The sequence below is a fragment of the Malaclemys terrapin genome, chromosome 13 (genome assembly GCF_027887155.1).
Source record: "Malaclemys terrapin pileata isolate rMalTer1 chromosome 13, rMalTer1.hap1, whole genome shotgun sequence".
Lineage (NCBI taxonomy): Eukaryota > Metazoa > Chordata > Testudines > Emydidae > Malaclemys > Malaclemys terrapin.
In genome coordinates, this window is record NC_071517.1 from 3,181,001 (window position 1) to 3,200,528 (window position 19,528).

Sequence of the window (19,528 nt, forward strand, 5' to 3'; positions counted from 1 at the left end):
GTGGGGTCCCGCAGGGATCGGTTCTTGGCCCTTCGCTATTTAACATTTTTACCAATGACCTGGGTGAAAACAGAAACTCCTCGCTCATGAAGTTTGCAGATGACACAGAAATTGGGGGAGTGGAAATAACGAAGAGGCCAGGTCACTGAGACAGAGCGAGCAGCATCGCTTGGTAACCTGCGGGCAAGCAAACAATGGGTGTTTTAATAAGGAGAATTGTAACTGTACACATCTGGGAACAGAGCGCTGGCCATGCTGCCAGGCTGGGGGGCTCTGCCCGGGGGAGCAGCGACTGTAAAAGATTTGGGGTGTTTGGGGGGGAATCAGCCAGACGTGAGCTCCCAGTGCGACACTGGCCAAAAGCGCCGATGGGCTCGTGGGATGCACAAGCGGGAATCTGGAGGAGGCGCAGAGAGGTTATGTCACCGTGTACTGGGCACTGGTCCGACCCCTGCTGGGATCCTGTGTCCAGTTCTGGTGCCACAATTCAAGAGGGATGCGGATGAATCGGAGACGGGGCAGAGAAGAGCCACGAGAATGATCAGAGGGTTAGAAAACCTGCCTTGTAGTGACGGACTCCAGGAGCTCGGTCGATTTAGCATAACAAAGAGACGGTTCGGGGGGGACTGGATCCCAGTCTGGAAGTACCGACCTGGGGAGCTTGGATAACGGGCTCTTCAGTCTAGCAGGGGAAGGTCTCACACCATCCAGCGGCTGGACGCTGAAGCTGGACCCAGTCAGCCTGGGAATAAGGTGGACGTTTTTAACGGTGAGAGTAACTAAGCACAGGAACGGTTCCCCAAGGGGCCTGGTGGATTCGCCCTCACGGGCAATGTTGCAATGAAGATGGGATGTGTTCCTCAAAGCTCTGCCCGAGGGATTGTTGTGGGGCAGGTCTCTGGCCTGTGCTCTGCAGGGGCTCAGATGAGATGACCACAACGGTCCCGTCTGGCCCTGGACTCGATGACTCTCCATGTCCCACCTTGGCTCAGGCTGAGAGCTCTTTGGGGCAGCGCCCAGCCCAACGGGGCCTCGGTCTCAGTTTGCTCCAGTAACACACAGAACTAAGTAGGATGGGAGGGGGCCCCTCTCCCTGCTCAGCTAGCAGCCCCACCAGGTAAAGTGATACCGGTTCGTTACCTGGCTCTCACAGCACACGAAGTGCTTTGCAGATAAGGTGCCTGCCCCATTGCCCCAGACGGTTACAGTGCCTGGGCTGGGGGAGACAGGGCCAGTGGGTCTCCCAGGGCGGAGCAGATGGGGACAGTTAGCTGTGAGGGCTGGAGGGAATGAAGGGGGCTGAGGGCATGGTGGGGGGCTGAGTGGTGTGGGGTCTCCTGGGCACTGGAGTGGGGCTGGCCTGTTGTCTGAGCTCTGTAGACATCTGGAGACCTGGACTTTCAGATTAGCCACCAAAGCGCCCCCCGATGCCGGGGAGAAAGCAGTGCCATCACGGCTGCTGGCGCCAGCCTCCAGTGCCGAGCTCTGCCGTCCAACGGGGCGAAGCGAGGACACGTGATCAATGTCCTGGCAGCCCAGGCCCAAACGATCGACCGGCTGTGCTTTGCCAGCCGCTCCGGCTGCAGCGGGACACGCTCACAGGAAGGTCAAACACCTTGTGTCAGCAGCTAGTGCCCATCACCCGGGCAGGCTGGCATCAGGCACACCTCTCCCGGGTGTGCAGTGAGGAGACCCATCTGCACGGCCCAGGCCCGTCCTACCAGGGCCCTGGAAGGAGAGTGTCATGTGACGCCAGCGTGCTGGGCGCCGGGCAAACGGTCAGCTGCCATGGGGGGGCCAATTCCTGACCCTGGCGTAAATCCGGAGCGACTCTGCTGACTGCGCTGCCCCGTGACCCTGGTGCAGACGGGCACGAGCCCCTCCAAGCCAGCAGGGCTGCCCGTGCGAGCTGTGCCCACGCCCGTCGAGCGCAGAGAGTGGGATCAAGTGGGAACACGCAGGGACATTTCGTGGCCTGAACACACGTGGGCTGCCTGGCACTGGCGGGGGGGTGGGGGCGCCCAGGATGACCCAGCCACCCCGGGGACGAGCTGCCAGCGGGTGGGCAGGCGCGCCACTGTGCTGAAAAGGAATCAATTCACCATCTGAAGGGGTTTCCTTGGTAACAGCTGTTGTCCGTTTCCACCAATCAATGGCGCGGGGCTGGGAGGGTCAGTGTCCTACATAAAGAGTCAGGGCGGCACATCACCCGCTCAGTGCCGGGCTGATTCCCTTTGCCGGGCACGGGCAGAGCCATGGCTGGGCTGCTGGGGGCCAGGCCGGCCGTGCCCCGGCGAGGGGGCTGCAGCTGGGCCACCTTCCTGCTGCTCCTACTCCCCGTCCAAGCAGGTAAGGGAGGGCGCCTGGCTGCTGAGCTGTGGGGGCAACGCCAGGGAGTGATGCGGGGTGGGGGGCCGGGGTGGGGCAAAGCAGATGGCTCTGGGGAAGGGTCCTGGCGAGCCAGACAGCGTTCCTGGCACTGCTGTGCTGGCAGCCAACGGGGGCCACAGAACAGCCAGACAGGGGCATCCACCTTGACGTCGCAACTTGGGCCATTCAGCTCTCAGCCGAGACCGCGCCCCAGCCAAGCCTATGGGCGCAGCGAATCCACGCCAGGACGGAGTGGCCAGGCCCCGAGCTGCGGTGGGACGGGAATGGCCCCCCGCCCCTCCGGCCTGGCTTGCAACCAAGTTGCTAATCCCCGCTCAGTTGGGCTTAGTGGGGCGCTCGTCTGTGCGGGGAAGGGTAATCCGCAGGAGAACCGCCGACAACGTGGATTTAAGAGCTATAATAGTGGGCCAAATTCACTGCGGGTGCAAGTGGCTGCGGCTCCAGGGAAGTCAAGGCAATCGGGCCTGCCACGTAGGCCAGTGCCACGGGGTGGGGTGCCTGGCAGAGGGAGCGAATCCAAAAGAGCCGACAGGCCCTGCAGTTGGCGCTCAGAGGCCATGCCCAAGTTGGGGGCATTTCCTGCTCTCCGGATAACAGCCACAAACCCAGTCGCCGCTGGCTTTTCGGGACGGATCCCCAAACAGCGCGAGTTCCCTTGAAGGAGCGATTCCTCCCCCCGGCCCTGCATCTCCTCCCCTCCTGGCTGAGCAGCGGGAACAGGAAGCGGCTGGAAAGCAGCGAAGTGAAACTTGGCTCGGCCGCTGGTTTAATTCATCCCGTTAGCCAAGTGGCAGCGTTTTCATTGAGTTAATGACGGGCTGTGAATCAGAGTCAGGGGGGCTGGGAGCCAGCGCCTTGGGCTTAGCCAATACCTGCTCTGGTAGCCGGGGCCTGGGGGACCTCCCCCACTAGCTGCGGGAATGGGCTCCTGGGCTGCCCCAGCACTTGGGGGGCAGCAGAAGTGTGTGCCGTGCTCCCAGTCACTCCACGGGGTGGGCGGCCAGTGAGCCCGTGGCCAATGCAAGAGACTGGGCTCCTCTGGGAACAGGCCAGCTGCCTAAGCCGTTTCTTCTTGCCAGGGGGTTCCCCGCAGCTCAAGTGGGCTACCCAGGGGAAGGGCGCGGCCCCGAAGCCCCACAGTCGAGTAGCCTCTGGCTACCAGGTCTGGAATTGGAACCCGAGGCCAGCTGGCAATCTCCCAGCCCCTGCCAGTCCCGCACTGGCCTGAGCCAGCCCCGCGGGGGTTGGGAGCCGCGTGTCCCCGGCCCAGGGCTCGGATCGTGCCCTCCTGCGCACACGTTATGCTGATCTTCCAGGAACTGTTCGGGAGAAGGGGGCCCTTCTGCCGTCCGGGGAGAACGGACTCGCAGCACGATGATAACGTCCCCGGGCGGGTTTCTCCGCCCACTGCCCCCCGAGAGACCCGATCGGCACCTGCATCAGGGCCTGTGATCAGAGCCAGCTGGGACCCAGGCCAAGCCCAGGAATGGAACGGGTCATGCTGGCCCGTTGTGGTTCGTCTCAGGGCACCGGGGGGCGCGGGCTGAGTCCTCCGGGGCTGGGGAATGGCTGGACGAACTCCTGGGTCTCTTCCAGCCCTGACTTGGGGGCGTTTGTATCTCATCCTAGAGGACTGCAGGGGGGCTGGGCCAGGGGGCCGTGAACCCTTCGCGAGCTGTGCAGAGGCGCTGGGGGTTAGAGCACTTTGTGTTGGGGCTTCCTGTGCCTGCCCATAGCCCCCCATCACGTCCCCCCTGTGCCCATCCTCCTCCCCCTACCCTTCCTCTCCCAGCCCCCACCAGCCATCGCCCCCAGGTGCCACAGCACCCATCGTCACGGTCTGGCACCCGCTCTCCAAGCCCACCGCCAGCCCCCTGCACATACCCTGCCCGCACAGCCCCTGGACCCGGGCTCCTGCCACAGCTCAGTGTGTCTGTCCCCCTGCACAGCCCAGAAAGCGGATCTCAGCGGCGAGGCCACCGGGGCCACCATTAACCACTCGCTGGCGCTGATCCACCGGCTGCAGGAGCTGCTGCAGAACGGCAACGCCAGCGACACCACGCTGCGGGTGCGCACCGCCGGCTCCGACGAGGTCAAGGTCTTCCACACCCACCAGCTGCTCCTGGCCCTGCAGAGCGAAGCCTTCGAGAGCCTCCTGCACAACCAGACGGTGGTGACGCTGCACGAGCCGGCCGACAACGCCGCGCTCTTCGAGAAGTTCATCAGGTGTGTGTGTGTGTGGGGGGGGGGCCTCTGACTGCCCTGGGCAGTTTGGGGGGAACCTCCTCACACAGGGGACCAGACCACAGGCACCACTCCCCCATCTGGAGAGAGGCTGGGCACAGGGAGAGCCGGACAGGCCTGATGCCAGTCACAAAATGAGCCAGGAAAATACTGGCAGAGGGGCTGAGAGAAGAAGGGAGGGAGGGTATCAGGGCTACAGGGAGCTGGGCTCAAACCCTCATAGGGGAGCTGTACAGAGATGTCCCAGTCTGCCCCAGACCACACCATCAGTTTAGTTTAGGGTGAGCGGATGTCCTGATTTTATAGGGACAGTCCCGATATTTGGGGCTTTTCCTTATATAGGCTCCTATTACCCCCCACCCACTGTCCCAATTTTTCACACTTGCTGTCTGGTCACCCTTGTTTAGTTAAAAGACTGGAGATTATGCCAAAGAGAGACCTAAGGCTGGGATAGCAGGCGACTGTGGGTCAAGAATGAGGGTCACTGGAAGAGCAGTGTGTGGGGGCAGCCCAGGGCTGGGCTAGCAGGGGCTGTGGGTCGGGAGTGAGGGGCACCGGCAGAGCTGGGGGAGGGGAGCCCAGGGCTGGGCTAGCAGGGGCTGTGGGTCGGGAGTGAGGGGCACCGGCAGAGCTGGGGGAGGGGGGAGCCCGGGACTGGGCTAGCAGGGGCTGTGGGTCAGGAGTGAGGGGCACCGGCAGAGCTGGGGAGGGGAGCCCAGGGCTGGGCTAGCAGGGGCTGTGGGTCGGGAGTGAGGGGCACCAGCAGAGCTGGGGGAGGGGGGAGCCCGGGACTGGGCTAGCAGGGGCTGTGGGTCAGGAGTGAGGGGCACCGGCAGAGCTGGGGAGGGGAGCCCAGGGCTGGGCTAGCAGGGGCTGTGGGTCAGGAGTGAGGGGCCCCAGCAGAGCTGCCCTTCCCTGTGAGGTGTGGGGAGAGCTAATGCCGGGGGTGTTGTGTCACTCTGCGCCCAGGTATCTGTACTGTGGGGAGATCTCCATCCTGTTGCACCAGGCCATCCCTCTGCACCGGCTCGCTAGCAAATACCACGTCTCCACGCTCCAGCGCGGAGTGGCTGAGTACATGAAGAGCCACCTGGCGAGCGAGTCCAGCCAGGGCCACGTGGTCGGCTGGTATCACTACGCGGTGAAGATCGGGGACGCGGGCTTGCAGGAGAGCTGCCTGCAGTTCCTGGCCTGGAACCTCTCGGCCGTCATGGGCGGCGCCGAGTGGGCCACGGTGAGCGCGGAGCTGCTGGCACTGCTCCTGGAGCGCTCGGACCTGGTGCTGCAGAGCGAGCTGGAGCTGTACACCGCCGTCGAGGAGTGGGTGGGCCGCAAGCAGCCCGAAGCCCCCGTGGTGGTGAAGGTGCTGCGCTCCATCCGCTATGCCATGATCCCCCCCAGCCAGCTGTTCCACCTGCAGAAGCAGTCGGCGGTGATGGTGCGGCACTACGGCGCCATCCAGGACCTGCTCTTCCAGGCCTTCCAGTTCCACTCCGCCTCCCCCATCCACTTCGCCAAGTACTTCGACGTCAACTGCAGCATGTTCGTGCCCCGCAACTACCTCTCCGGCTCCTGGGGCTCCCCGTGGGTCATCAACAACCCGGCCCGTGACGACCGCAGCACCAGCTTCCAAACCCAGCTGGGCCCCAGCAACCACGACGCCAGCAAACGGGTGACCTGGAACGTCCTCTTCTCCCCGCGCTGGCTGCCCGTCAGCCTGCGCCCCGTCTACTCAGACTCTGTCTCCGGAGCCATCCAGTCCATCCGGATCGAGGACGGGCGGCCCCGGCTGGTGATCACCCCGGCGATGACCAGCTCCGACTTCGCGGGCGTCAGCTTCCAGAAGACCATCCTGGTGGGGGTGCGGCAGCAGGGGCGAATCTTCGTGAAACACGCCTACAGCTTCCACCAGAGCACGGACGAGCTGGCCGATTTCCTGGCGCATGCCGACCTGCAGAAGCGCACCTCCGAGTACCTGATCGACAACTCCCTGCACCTGCACCTGATTGTCAAGCCCGTCTACCACTCGCTGATCAAGGTCAGGAAGTAGCCAGGCGGAAAGGTGCTGGGGACTGGCTGCTCAGGGTGACCCCGTAGCCTAGCGTGCTGGGCCCAGACCCCTGGAGAGGGCGGCCTGTGCCCCGCGCAGAGAACCGCTGAGCTCACAAAGCTAGGGGTGGAGGGGTTCCTAGGTAGAAGTGAATTAAAGCAGCGAGATTGTTTCCAGAGATGTACCTGCTCCGCCCCTTCCGACTTCAGGGCCCCTGCAGCTGGGCGGGGGACGACCATGATGCCACGTCTCCCCCAGGCCAGGCTCTCGGGATGCTGGGAGGGTCAGAGCCTGCGGATACAGGCAATGGAAGAGGTCCCGCCCCTTGGGAGCACACTGAAAACCAAGCCCCTGAGTGTCTCTCTTCAAAATTCAACCTCCGCCCCCACCCCCTGCCCCTTTAAAGCTAGTTCTGTTGTCCGCTGCGTGCACCCGTCCCCCAGCTCCCAAGAGGGTCCGACACACACTGGCACTCCAGGCTTTGAGCAGGGAGGGCTTGTCCGCACTGGCAGGTTCCACCGTGGGAACCAGCTGAGTCCCCACCCAACGCTCCCATCGCTGGCTCTCCAGGCGTCCCTCCAGGCCAGTCATCCCGGCTCCCGGCCAAGGCAGGCGGCGCGGTGGGAGTGCCAGCCTGGCAGTGCTAGTGCAGGGCACCCTGGTGGGGGTAACCGAGGGAATTCAGCACGTTCCCCACTTGGCTCCCCCCTGGTTCTGCTTCACGTTCTGAGCCCCCCTGCGCTGCATCACGGGACGTGCCGGGCTGGGAGTTCCCAGCATGCTCTGCGTTCTCCTCTCCTCCTTCCAGGGACCTGACGGACAGACAGACACCGGCTGCTTCTCTTTGCCTCCCGGGCGATGCTCGGGGCCTCCTGGACAAACGCCACTTGCACCAACTTCCAAATAAACAGCCGAAAAAGAGCCTCTGGGTGGTGCTGCTTTCAGGGGGGCTGACTTGTAGTATCACAGACGTTCCCTCTGTCGGGACGTCGGCCTGAAACGCTGCTCACAACAGGTAGCAGGGTGACCTCCGGCCTTCTGCCCTGGGGGCTCACCGGTCCCTTCTGGCTTTGGGGCCTTTCTGATCCAGTCTGACCTGCCTCGCCCAGGCCAGAGCCCCTCACCCTGCCTGGAGCCCGGCGCCTCTCTCTGGTTCGAACGGTTCCCACAATTCTGGGGGCTCCCGCACCAGTGAACATAGCAAACGCTGGGCAGACTCGCCTAGCACGGCACAGTCGGGAACGGGTCCCGCCTGGGGGTAAGGCTCATTTACGGAGGGGTAATACATGATGAACAGATGGTTCAGTTAACGGTTAAATCAATTGTTAGGAGCCAAGAGGCTGTTTATACCCACGTGTAACGCCTTGTACCGCTGGGCTTCCGGAGCCATCCGGAACACACACTAGCCATGGCTGCTAGCGTCTAACAGGTAGTGCTTGTTATTAACCCTTTATACCCAGCGACCCGCGAGCAAACCCCGCCCCGAGACACAGGGAGAGGTGACCAGCCCTGTGGAAGGGGCCAGCCAAGACAGCGGAATTAAATGACTTGCCCAAGTCACACAGTCAGTGGCAGAGGCTGGAGCAGAGCGCAGGGCTTGTTGCCAGCTGGCTTGGCCCTCAGAGCGGGCCCGAGTTGGGTACCCGCGCCAGCCTCCCCAAAGACAAGGAAAACCAGCAACCGAATGCTGCAGAAGCACAATGGAACCGGGCCGTAGAATCTCAACAAATCACTTTTAATTTAGCCTTAACAAGAGGAATAAAAAACAACGTTGCCAGGTAAAAACCCCAGGTTTGGAGTCCCTGGACATACCCCCAGAGACCAGGGTGGCCCCAGCAGCCCCACAGCCAATGGGCCAGACCCAGGCGCTGAGAGCCCCTGGATTGCGCCCAGCAGTGAGCCCCCCTGCCCCAAGCCCCTGCAGGCTCTCAGGCCTGGCTGCAATCCAGTGCTACCCCAGCTGCAACACAAGGGCCTGATCCTGAGCGCTGCAGGTCCCGTTGGCCGTGCTAGGGCAGGATCGGGCCCCGGCCAGGTGAAGAGTTTGGCAACACGATTTATTGACAGCGTAACCAAGCCAGCACCAGGGTCCACACCCCTCCTGCCTGTTGGCCACGCCAGGGAGATCCCCTCCCTGCCTCCCCTCAGCCCAGGAGCTGGGAGGGCTGGAGACCACTTTGGGGGCACCCCCTGCCCTCCCCCCCAAGACACTCGCAGACCATCCTCAGCCACAGCTGGCCCTGGGGGAGCAGAACCGGGGGGCCCTGAACTCCCCACTGATGGGCACACGCACCGTGGGTTCAATAAGGGAGGGCCGGGGGTGCCCCCTGCCGGATTCATGGCCGCCGGCTTTCCAGCCACACTCCCTTTGCAGCAGGCCAGTCCTGCTGCTATTCTGCCAGCAGGAGGTGCTGCTGAGCACTGCGAGACCCTCCAGGGACTGGGATCTGCAGCCCCTGGGGAGCAAGGGAGTGACATGGGGGGCTGGAAGCCCGAGGCCAGCGGTGCAGGCAAGGCATCAGGGAGCTGCAGCACTGACTGGCTGTGCGGGGCACCCGTGGGGCAGAGCCCTGGGCGCAGTGCAGCCGGCACGGTGGGGTAGCAGGCAGGGGTAGATGGGTGGCAGCGGTCACAGGAAGCTCTGGGGTGCATAGGGAGCGTGGCACCCCAAGCCCAGCCCATGCCCGGAGGCCAGTGGGAGGGGTGGGCGAGACCAGCAGTCCGGAGGGAAGGCACAGGGCAGCAAACCACAGGGCTTGAGCTGCATGGGTGCTTGGCATCCGTCCACACGGGGTCAGCGGGATGCCTGGCGCGCCATTGCCCCCACCTGCCCCACGGCAGCTGGGGCATGGGGCTGTGAACAGAGCAACCTGCTGGGAACAGGCGGCTGGCCACCAGCCGAGCCACTCTTCAGCTCCCCGTAACCCTCGGCAAGGGGGACGCGGCGGTCTGAGCGCTTCCCGGGCGGAGACGGCTGGACGGAGGGGTAGAGAGAACGTGTCCAGACGGCTGCGGAAGGGACAGACTCCAGCAGCCAGGGCTGCGGGGCAGCCGGGAGGAGGGAGAGAATCGTCCGTCCATGAGAACTATGTTGGTAAACCCCTTTCCTGCTGCCGGCTCTGCCCAGAGGAGCCTCCCCCGGCGCCCTGCTCGCCCCACCAGCCCTGCAGCAGCTGGGCATGTAGCCCAGGCCCAGGCCCTCCCAGTCCAGGGCTGTCTCCTCTCAGCCCGTCAGTAGCGCCGGCTCCTGCCGTCCTTGGCGTAAGCGTTGGTGCCGTTCAGGGTGATGTAGCTCAGGCGGGGGCGCTGGCTGGGCTGGGGGCCTTTCTTCAAGCTGCCGGGCTGAGGGAGGGGGAGCGGGAGAGACGCCGGGTCCCCCGGACCTGGGGGAGAGGGAAACAAACAGAAGAGGTTTGCAAAGCGGAGCCACAGGGCTCGTTGCGGGAGGAGCAGAGAATCGGCCCATGACACAGCTCGTCCTGGGGGAGGGATTGGACAGGCAGGACTGGGGCTTTCGCCGCCCGCCGGCCTGGGGGCACCGAGGCTGGGGGCGGCGTCAGTGGACACAGCATGGCCAGCAGAAGGAGCTGGAGGCTGCCCCCTGAGGTGGGGCGGAGGGACGCTGGGAGGGCAGTGGGTGAGCAGCTGGCTCTGCTGTGGGCTGGGCAGTGCCCGGTGTGTGAGCAGAGAGAGGGGCTGAGGGAGCTGCTCGGGCCCGGCCTGGGACACCAGGCCCAGTTCCAGCAAGCCAGGGTCCCGCTCTGCCTGCAATGGAGGCGGGACCCCATGCCCGTGTGCTGCCCGCAGCACGCTGCCACTGGCACCAAGGGGGATGCCCAGGCAGGAGTGACTGCGATGGCCGGGCGCCCTGGCCCCAGCCAGCCCGAGGCTCACCCACCTGCATGCTGGCTCTGCGGGAGCCTCCCTTTGGCTTTGCCAGGCGCCCGGGGGTGCGGTGCCGGCGGGCCCCCCGCTGGCATCCTGTGCTCAGAGTTGCTCTCGAGGGGGCGGCACCGAGTTACATTGGGCTTCGGTCCTGGGAGCTGCGAGGGAGGGGAGGGGGAGAAACGGTCACAGCGGCTCGGGGGCAAAGCTCAAACCAGGGGGCAGCTCGGTGACTTGCCAGAGCCCTGGGACCTGGATCCCAAACCCTGAGCCTCAGATCCAGGGTTACAGCTCCCCCCAAAGAGAGCCCAGCATGCAGTGCATTGTGGGTAAGCCGCAGGCTCGTCCCTGCCTGCCTGGCACCTGGCCCCCACCCCCAAACGCACAGCCCCAGCCCCTCCCCCGGGAGTCCACACAGACCCGCTCTGCTAGCGCGGGTGCCGGGGGGCTGGCCCCAGAGGGGCTCTGCGGGAGCAGCTCCTCTGGGATCGGCTGGTGTGGGAACGGCACGTACCCCGTGGCCGGTGACCTCGAAGGACCTGGACCGTCGCTTCCGCCTTTTGCCGTCCAGCGACTCCTCCCTCTTCCCCAGCTTCTTGCCACCCTTCTTGTGCCCCCGGAGCCAGGGCCCGGGGGAGTGGCTGGGGCGGAGGCCCTCGGCCCGTGAGGCCGTCTCCCCGGTGCTGCTGGACAGGTTGTCCTCGCTGGCGGCATGCTGCAGACCGGGGCAGGGCGGGCGCCGGGAGGCAGGGGTCTCCGGGGAGAGGGGGTCTTCGCTCTCGCTCAGGGAGTGCAGCGACAGGCTGCTCCGCTCCTTCATGGGCTCCAGCAGGTGCAGCCGGTCGGACTCCAGGACCCGGGAGCGGCGCCGGGCAGCCTTCACCGCAATGCTCTTGGTGCTGCTCAGGATCTCCCTGCGCTCTGCAAAGAGCGGGCGCCGGCGTGAGAGAGCGAGGGGTCCCCCCAGTCGCATGGTCCAGATCGGGAGGGGGGTGGTTGGGCCCCTCCCTGAACCCCCCCACCCGGATCTGCAAACTGGAAGCATCGTACCCTCAGCTTCATCTTCACCATGCCCGCAGTGCCCCGAACGCCCGGAGGGCAGACAACCCACATCAGGGAAGAGATCCATCCCCCCAGGGCTCTGTGAGCTGCTGCAGCATTTTGTGGAGGAGGGGGGGGGAAATGGGACAAGCACCGGCTACCCTGGACCCTGCGTTGGCTCCGTGGCTGTGATCAGACAGGCAGGGTTGGGGAGGGGAGGAAGATGGCCCATGGCCAAGGCCTGGGGCAAACACTGCAGCTGGTGTGCTGGGCCGGCAACGCTACACGTCATAGTCTGCACCATACTGGGGGCCTGAGGCTCCCTGCCCAACCCCCATCTCCCCACAGTCCGGGGGCCTTGCAATGGGATGGCCGCAAACCCAACCGAAGAGCGTCCAAGATGGGGGCAGCGTGCAGGACACGACCCCACCCCCACGTTACCCAGAAGCCCCTGACCCTTAGGGCTCGGGGGGCTCGAAGAGGCCCCAGCGTGGGCAGCGGGAGCTGTTTGCCACTGTCCTGGCACCGTCTGTGCCTTCCCTTCCCCAGAGAGGAAGTGACGGCGCAACTGGGCCCACCCCGCGCCGAGAGCTCCTCACCTCTGCGCGTCAGGGCGACGTCCGAGCAGTTCTCGCTGCTGTCCGGGGAGGAGTTGGGGTGGCTCTCCAGGCAGGCCAGGCTCCCCTGGTGCAGGTACTGGGGGAGAGACGGGAGGTGAGCGCGTCTGGCCGCTGCCTGTGGCAGAAATACCTGCTAGCAAAGGGCGCTGCTCTGCACTCACTGCCTGCCCGTTTGGGCTGGGATAGGACCGGCAAGGGCAGGGCAGGGCAGAAAGGCGGTAAAAAGCCCAGAGCCCAGCCCTGCCCAGGGTAAACCCAGAGCAAGCCCAGCCTGACGCCAGGCAGCGTGAGCGGCATCTGGCCAGGTTTCCATTGGATTTTTCGGTTCTGAATCACTCACACTCGGTAACCATTGTCGAGCTCAGAGCCCCGGGGGGCGGGTTCTGCTCAGACAGTGAGGAACAGCTCCTGCCCCAAAGAGCTCCTGGGCCAAAGAGCCCAGGCTGACAAGGCGGAAACCGAGGCACAGTGACTTGCCCAAGGTCACCCAGCAGCCCAGTGGCGGAGCCGGAAGTAGCCCCAGGACTCCTGGCTCTGTGCAGCGCTCCAGCTACTAGTCAACGCTGCCTTTCACAGAGGCGCGTCCGTGCCCTGGGCCCCCAGCACCTCCCACACCAGGGCCTTTCCCACGCTGCCCCACGCACCTCTTGGGTCACCATGCCGTTCACGTGGATCGGGGGCGGGGTCAGCACAGCCGAACTCTTGATCTGCCGCACCCGAGGGCTGGTCCTGAACACCTGGGCCGGGTCGCTGCCGGAGAGGGACAGACGCCCGTCACACCCAGAGCAGAGAGACGGTGTGAATTCACACACACGGGATGCTGTGCAGAAAGCGGCTAATGGCTCCCATCGCGGGAGTCTTGGATCCATAGCCCAGCCCAGGCCTCAGGAAAGCCAACGGCTCTGCCAGCTGCCCCAATGCAGGTTCAAGGAGGAGCAGTCAAGCCCACGTATCTAGCAAAGGCAGCAGCAAACTGGAGCTGCCGCGTGGCAGGGCAGAGCCCAGCCGAAGGGACAGACGTTTCCCTAGCTGCAAACGCGGGACTAGGCTGTGGGTTGCAGCCGGGCGTTGCAGCAGGATGCCAGGAGCAGCAGTGACGTGACACGGGTGGGATGCAGAGACAGAGCTACTTGGGCACAGAGTGCCAGGAGGGGCGGCCCTGGGGGTTTCTGAGCTAGGAAGCTGCCTGCAGCTCGGGGGAACAGGACAAAAACGTCGCTGACTCCGTGTCCATTTCTCCTCCCAGCCCCACACATCAGGGAAGGGCAGCGAGGAGGTTCCCTTTGCTCTAAACGTGGCCTCTTAACCCCCCTGGCTCTTCCTCTTTGGGCCTAGCTGAGCCCGGCAGCCTCCTCTCTGCCCACCTGCTGCATCCAGCCGCTCGTGCTGCCCCAGGATCACGGGCAGCCAGAGCCCGGGGCTGGGTCCTAAACACAGACACCCACGTGTGCTGGACTCTCCCTGGGCCGGACGTGTGGCGCTTGGCCCCTCCTGCCCCCAGGCGAGGCCCTACCTCTCTGCGTCCGGCACGAGGGGCGGCAGGGCGTGCCTGCGGGAGTCGCGCTGCAGCAGCAGCTGGTGCTCTGAGCCCAGCGTCCTCACGCTCTCCTGGTCGGAGTCCAGGGTGCTCTCTGCAGCCGGGAGCTGGGGGATCTTGGGCAGAGACGTGTCCTGCGGGGGAATCAGCCGCTGTTACGCCCAGCCCAGCCCAGCCCAGCCCAGCCCAGCCGCCCTGCAGATTAGGGGTCCCCTGGGGGGCACTGCAGGACACAGCCCGCTGGCTGCAGCTTCTCTGCCCTTCACTCACTGGTGGATTGGCTCTGTGGGGCTACAGGGAACCTCTCCATATTGAGCCCCCCAACCCCCTCCCCTGGAAAATTACCTTGCTCTCTGATTGCCTCCTCCCAACACCCAGACCCCCCCAGCTCCCCACTGTGTGTGCTGCACATCTGGGGGCTGGAAGCAGCACTCACTTTGCCCAGGTTGCAGCTGGTCACCCCCTCCTGGGCCAGGGTACGTGAGGGCCCAGAGAGCACCCAGGGACCCGCTCTGTTTCCAAGGGGCGGAGCGATGTCCGGACCCCACGGGGTGTGAGCCGAGAGGGACGGACCAGTGCCCCCCACAGGTACCTTCAGGGCTTTGGCGGCCACGCGGTCCAGGCTGGCAACCCGGTCCAGGCTGCCCTCCTCCAGCTCCCGCAGGTAGATCTCATACAGCTCCTCCAGGTGGTGCGGGACCGAGAGGTGATATTCTGCCAGGGACAGGAGTAGATGGAAGGGGGGGTGTCACAGACTTAGGGGAGCACCCCCCTACCTACACAGGGCCCCCAGCCCTGCATTAATCCGGACACAGGTCCCTGGGCCAGAGGCGAGCCCGGGGGGAAGGGGCTCGGGCCAGGCCAGCAGGAGACGGGGGCGCGTGAGATGACATGATCACGTCGCGACATGACATCACCACGACATAGCCCCGTTGCACGGCCACACAGCCTCGCCACGTCATGCCACGGCAGCAGCCCGTTGCGACGCGGGCTCAGGCTGCCGTGACGGCCTCAGCACGTCACGACAGCATCGCGTTGCGATGTGACCCCACGGCACTGGCCCCAGGGCCCCGCAGAGCCCCCCGACCCCCCCCCAGGGTCCCCCCGCCCGGGGGGGGCCCGCACCATGGATGATCTGCCTCTGCTGCTGGATGATGCGGTCGCAGAGGCTGCGGTGCTGCTCGAAGCGCCGCACCACGTAGTTCTTGTGGCGGATGACGTTGTCCTTGAGCAGGGCGCTGGACTGCATCTCCGTGTTCTCCAGCTCCAGCTCGTGCACCTTGCAGAGCAGACTCAGCACCTCGCGCTGCTCCTCCGAGCTGATCCGACGCGGCAGCACCTCCTCCAGCCGCCGCCCCCGCTGGCGGATCTCCTTGAACCGCTTCTCCAGCTCCGCCTGCGGGTGCAGAGCAGCCCAGGGCCCCGCGTCACGGGCCTGCCCTTCCCAAGGGGTCACAATGCCATGGACTGGACCCCTGGCCAGATGGACCCCTGCTAGCCCAGCCCTGGGCTCCCCACCCCCAGCTCTGCCGGTGCCCCTCGGTCCCAACCCGCAGCCCCTGCTAGCCCAGACCTGTGCTCCTCCCCACAGCTCTGCCAGTTCCTCATAATCCCAACCCACTTTCCCTGTTATCCCAGGCCTGGGTGCCCCCCCTCCAACTCTGCCGGTGCCCCTCAATCCCGCCCCACAGCCCCCTGCTAGCCCAGCCCTGGGCTCCCCACACCTCTGCCAGTGCCCCTCAATCCCGACCCACAGCCCCCTGTTAGCCCAGCCCTGGGCTCCCCACACCTCTGCCAGTGCCCCTCAATCCCGACCCACTGCAGCCCCCACAGCTCTGCTGGTGCCCCTCAATCCCGACCCGCAGCCCCCTGCTATCCCAGCCTGGACCAATTCTGACCAGAATCTGGCAGTCACAACAGCTGATGCCAATCGAGCGGTAGGGCGGAGGTGGGCTGGGGGGCGGGACCCAGCCCTGGGCTGAGACCCACCAAACTCATTTCCCCCCCATCAGGCCCCAAATCCCAGTCCCACAGCACCTCCCCCCAAGCTCTCCCTCACCCCCCCACCCCTGGAACCTTTTGCTTGCGCAGTTTCTTCTGCTCCCCCATGAGGGCGGCGATGTTCTCCCTGGCCGAGATCACGTCCTGCGGCTCCGGCGCGTCCGGCTGCTCGTCCCCGGTGTCCGAATCCTTCTCGCTCTCGTCCTTCCTCAGCTCCTCCCTGCATTTCTGGGCGCGGCGCCTCTTCTCCTGGTCCCAGCTGGAGCCGCCAGCGGAGAGCGCGAGCATCAGTCGCTGGCAGAGGGCAGGGCCCCGGGCTATGCCCAACTGCTGACGCGTGGCGCTCCTCGCCCACTGACACAGGGCAGTAAACCTGGCTGGGCATTACCTGGCTATACTGACCAGCCCCCACTGGCCGCTGAGCCAGGGCGATCTCCCCAATACACCCAGCCCGCCAGGCCCCCAGGCCAGTTCTATTATACAGGGAGGGGGGAGGTTTCCGGGAGCCCCAGGGACACCCCGGCTCTCTGGGGGGCTGGGCAGGGCCGTGCTTACTCTGCAATGGTCAGCAGGTGCCGGGTGCTCTCCATCTGGAGCTCCATGGAGCTGTTCTCCAGCTCCATCAGCTGGCGCCGCACGTGCATCTGCTCCTGGAAGGCGCCAATCAGCTGTTCCCGCAGCTGGTCCATCTCCTGCCGGTCGCAGAGGGAGCCGTGGAGCTGCACCTCGGCTGTAACACACCAGGGGTGGGTTTGGTCACCGTGGGGGCGCCTCCTGCCGGATATGGCACGTACAGAGCAGCCACCGTCCCTGGGACACCGCACGCATGGGGGCATGCAGGGATCCCTCCTGGGTCATCAGAACCCCCTCCGCCGGGGAGGGGCGCAGCCGCTTAGGTGCCTCCGCCAGGGAGGGGGCGTGGCCGCCCAGGTGCCCTCCGCCGGGGAGGAGTCGTGGCTGGGAGCCCAGCAATTGGCTCTGGCGGCAGCAGGGAGTGGTGCCAGCTCGGTGTGGCACGGAGAGGGCAGTGCGATGGGGCCAGGCGCAGCCCGTGCCCCATGAGCGGTGGCGGGCCTGGCAGCGGGGAGGGCCGGCCCCGCGGGCGTTACCTTGGATGTGGCGGATGTCGCCCCGGGCCGGGCGCGGCCCCTGCGAGTCGATCTTACACTTGAGGCGCTGGATCTCGCTGCGCAGGTCCGAGATGATGCTGGTGTACTGGGCAATGTGGTACGAGACATTGAGCAGGTTCCGCTTCACCTGCAGAGACAGGGGGCGAAGGGTCAGCGCGTCGGGGAGGTGATCCCCGCCAGCACCACACCCCGACCGCTCCCGGGGAAGAGGGATGAGAGGTCTCTCCTAGAAGGCAGGAGGGCGGCGTGCTGTGTGCCCAGGCGAGGGGGAGGATCAGGATGCCGGGTGTGGGGGAGGATTGGGGCACAGAGTGGGGGAAGGGAGGGCAGGACACCAGGTGCCCTAGGACGGGGTGCCGGGTGAGGGGACAGAGGGCGGAGCGCCGGGTGAGGGGACGGAGGGCGGAGCGCCGGGTGAGGGTGGACAGAGGGCGGGGCGCCGGGTGAGGGTGGACAGAGGGCCGGGCGCCAGGTGAGGGTGGACAGAGGGCCGGGCGCCGGGTGAGGGTGGACAGAGGGCCGGGCGCCGGGTGAGGGTGGACAGAGGGCCGGGCGCCGGGTGAGGGTGGACAGAGGGCCGGGCGCCAGGTGAGGGTGGACCGAGGGCGGGGCCCCGGGTGGGAGGGCCAGGTCCCAGCCGTACCGTGGTTTTGATGCTCTTGGCGCGGTCGGCGTAGGTGAGGGTGCTGCGGGACTCCTCGAAGGCACTGCTGGCCGGGCTGATGTGCGCGATCATGACCGTGCGGCTGTTGCCCCCGAGGGAGTCCTGGTGGCAGAGGATCGTGGGGCTGGGTGTTTGCCGGGGCTGGAGGCTGCAGCCCTATCCCCAGCCCCTGCCCTGGAACGAGCTGGGCCCAGGCCCGTCTGCTCACCCCCAGCCTGGTGCTCTGGGCCCGCGCTGTGCTGGCCCCTTGGCCACGCATCGGTGGTCCGACCTCCCAGCATGCACTGCACCCTGGCTGACGTGGGCCAGGCTGAGCCGTGCAGAGCTGGTGCTGTGTGACCCATGCTGGATGCTCCAGCCCTGGGTCCCCTCCCCCGGCCTGCACCCAACTGCCCTTGGCTTGGTCCGGTGCCCGCTCCAAGGGGCTGCCGATCGCCCTGCCCTGGCCCAGGGTCCGGCGGGCGCTAGTCCCGCTGTACCTTCAGGAGGCGGGTGAGCTTGCTGTCGCGGTAGTTGACGTACTTGGGGGCCCCCTTGTCGCTCAGGGCGTTGATGCAGTTCCCCAGTGCCAGCAGCGAGCGGTTGATGTGGGCTCCCTCCTTCATCCTCTGCCCGCGGTTCTGGGTCTGTGGGGGCAGGGCGAGGGCATGAGGCAGGGATTCGGGGCTTTGGGGGAGGGGCACGCGGGGCTTTGTGCATGGCCACGCCCGAGCCCGGATTACACCCCGGCTCGCGGGTGACTAGCAGCACATGGAAGAGTTGGCTTGGCCATGAGAACGCCCGGCAGAGCAACCGGGGCTGCACGGGCATCAGGGAAGGCGCGGCGCAGGGCACGGGTTCTGTACCTACTGTGCTGCCCACACAAGAGCCACTGCCGGCACCCCCTGCAGGGCATGGCGCGGCCAAGGGCCCCATCCCCCACTGGCAAAGCGCTCGTGACTAGGGGTGTTCGGCTGTTTGCCCCTCCCTGCTTAAATGGCCTTTTTCTTTTTAAAGGAGAGAAAATCAAAGGCAACAGCCCAGCTCTGAGCAACAACAAGCCGGTGCAAACAAGCGACCCTACAACAACAAACCAGTGCCCATGAACAACCCTACAACATCAAACGAATACACACACGCAACCCTACAATAACAAATCAGTGTGCACAGCCCAGTGCCCACAAACGACCCTACAACAACACACCAATACTCACAAGCACCTCTAGCAGACCCCAGTGCGCAGTGCCAGCCCACCGCTTGCGGGCAGCACTTCCATAACAGAACCTCTCCTAACCCAGTGCTGGCACTGTCCCCACAGGTGCCACCTTACCACAAGCCGCAGGCGAAGTTACAACACGAACCAGCCAGGAGTCCAGGCATCTGACCTGGCCCCCTACAGGAAACCGCCAGAGCCCCCCTGAAATACATGCTGTGCCCAGTAAATGGAGTGTGGAAAAGGGGATTGGTCTGGAGGGCTAATCCCAAGCCTGGGGCACTAGGGGGCGCTGCGAGCTTGACTAAACCCGGGCAGCACCAGCTGGCAAAGTCCATTGTTCTGCCTGGCACCAGGACTGCGTGGGCAGAGCGGATCCGGGAACGAGGACTCCAGTCCCCCACGCAGCACCGGGGAGCACAGCCTGCAGACGAACCCGGCACACGAAGTCGCCTGGGACTGTGACACATGGGGGCCCTACGCCCCAGGACTGATCCAGCCCCAAAGCTCCGGCGCCTGTCAAACATACAGTCTGACCCACGGCCCCCTGGAAGCGCCAATCACCGCGGTATCTAGGGGCCGAAGGTATCCATTGCTGGCACACCAAGCGGGAGGCAGCGCGTGTGTTATTATGCCCATGAGCCTGACCTACTCCTGGTCCATCACCCAGCTGTGCCGGTGCCTCTCAGTTCCGACCCACTGCCCCCTCCTAGTCCAGCCCTGGCTCACCTGTGCCCAGAGACTGGCAGCAGTGTACCCACAGCACAGCACAG

The 19,528-nt window shown here is 65.4% G+C and overlaps 2 protein-coding genes across 6 annotated transcripts in view; one reads left to right on the forward strand and one right to left on the reverse strand.

Moving 5' to 3' along the window:
• Positions 1–2,238: 2,238 nt before the first annotated feature.
• Positions 2,239–7,607, forward strand: BTBD17 (BTB domain containing 17). Of its 2 annotated transcripts, XM_054047597.1 has the most exons (4): positions 2,239–2,349; positions 4,341–4,617; positions 5,605–6,673; positions 7,494–7,607. In XM_054047597.1, the coding sequence occupies exons 1-4, from the start codon at positions 2,256–2,258 to the stop codon at positions 7,590–7,592; spliced, it is 1,539 nt and encodes a 512-aa protein (XP_053903572.1). In that variant the 5' UTR covers positions 2,239–2,255; the 3' UTR covers positions 7,593–7,607. The 2 variants fall into 2 exon arrangements, with proteins under 2 accessions (XP_053903572.1, XP_053903573.1); XM_054047598.1 differs by having other exon boundaries at positions 5,605–7,607.
• A 792-nt stretch (positions 7,608–8,399) lies between these two features.
• Positions 8,400–19,528, reverse strand: part of KIF19 (kinesin family member 19) — a 28,141-nt gene continuing 17,012 nt past the window's right edge. For 3 of the 4 annotated variants that reach the window (XM_054047590.1, XM_054047593.1, XM_054047591.1), the window contains exons 8-20: positions 18,043–18,189; positions 17,543–17,665; positions 16,879–17,026; positions 16,325–16,499; positions 15,845–16,028; positions 14,894–15,164; positions 14,361–14,482; positions 13,745–13,902; positions 12,876–12,981; positions 12,211–12,346; positions 11,085–11,491; positions 10,584–10,728; positions 8,400–10,068 (exon numbers count right to left, since the gene is read on the reverse strand). In XM_054047590.1, coding sequence (XP_053903565.1) covers positions 9,917–10,068; positions 10,584–10,728; positions 11,085–11,491; positions 12,211–12,346; positions 12,876–12,981; positions 13,745–13,902; positions 14,361–14,482; positions 14,894–15,164; positions 15,845–16,028; positions 16,325–16,499; positions 16,879–17,026; positions 17,543–17,665; positions 18,043–18,189 — 2,274 coding nt within the window. In that variant the 3' untranslated portion in view covers positions 8,400–9,916. The remainder of the gene's footprint in view (positions 10,069–10,583; positions 10,729–11,084; positions 11,492–12,210; positions 12,347–12,875; positions 12,982–13,744; positions 13,903–14,360; positions 14,483–14,893; positions 15,165–15,844; positions 16,029–16,324; positions 16,500–16,878; positions 17,027–17,542; positions 17,666–18,042; positions 18,190–19,528) is intronic. The other variant, XM_054047594.1, reaches the window with a different exon arrangement.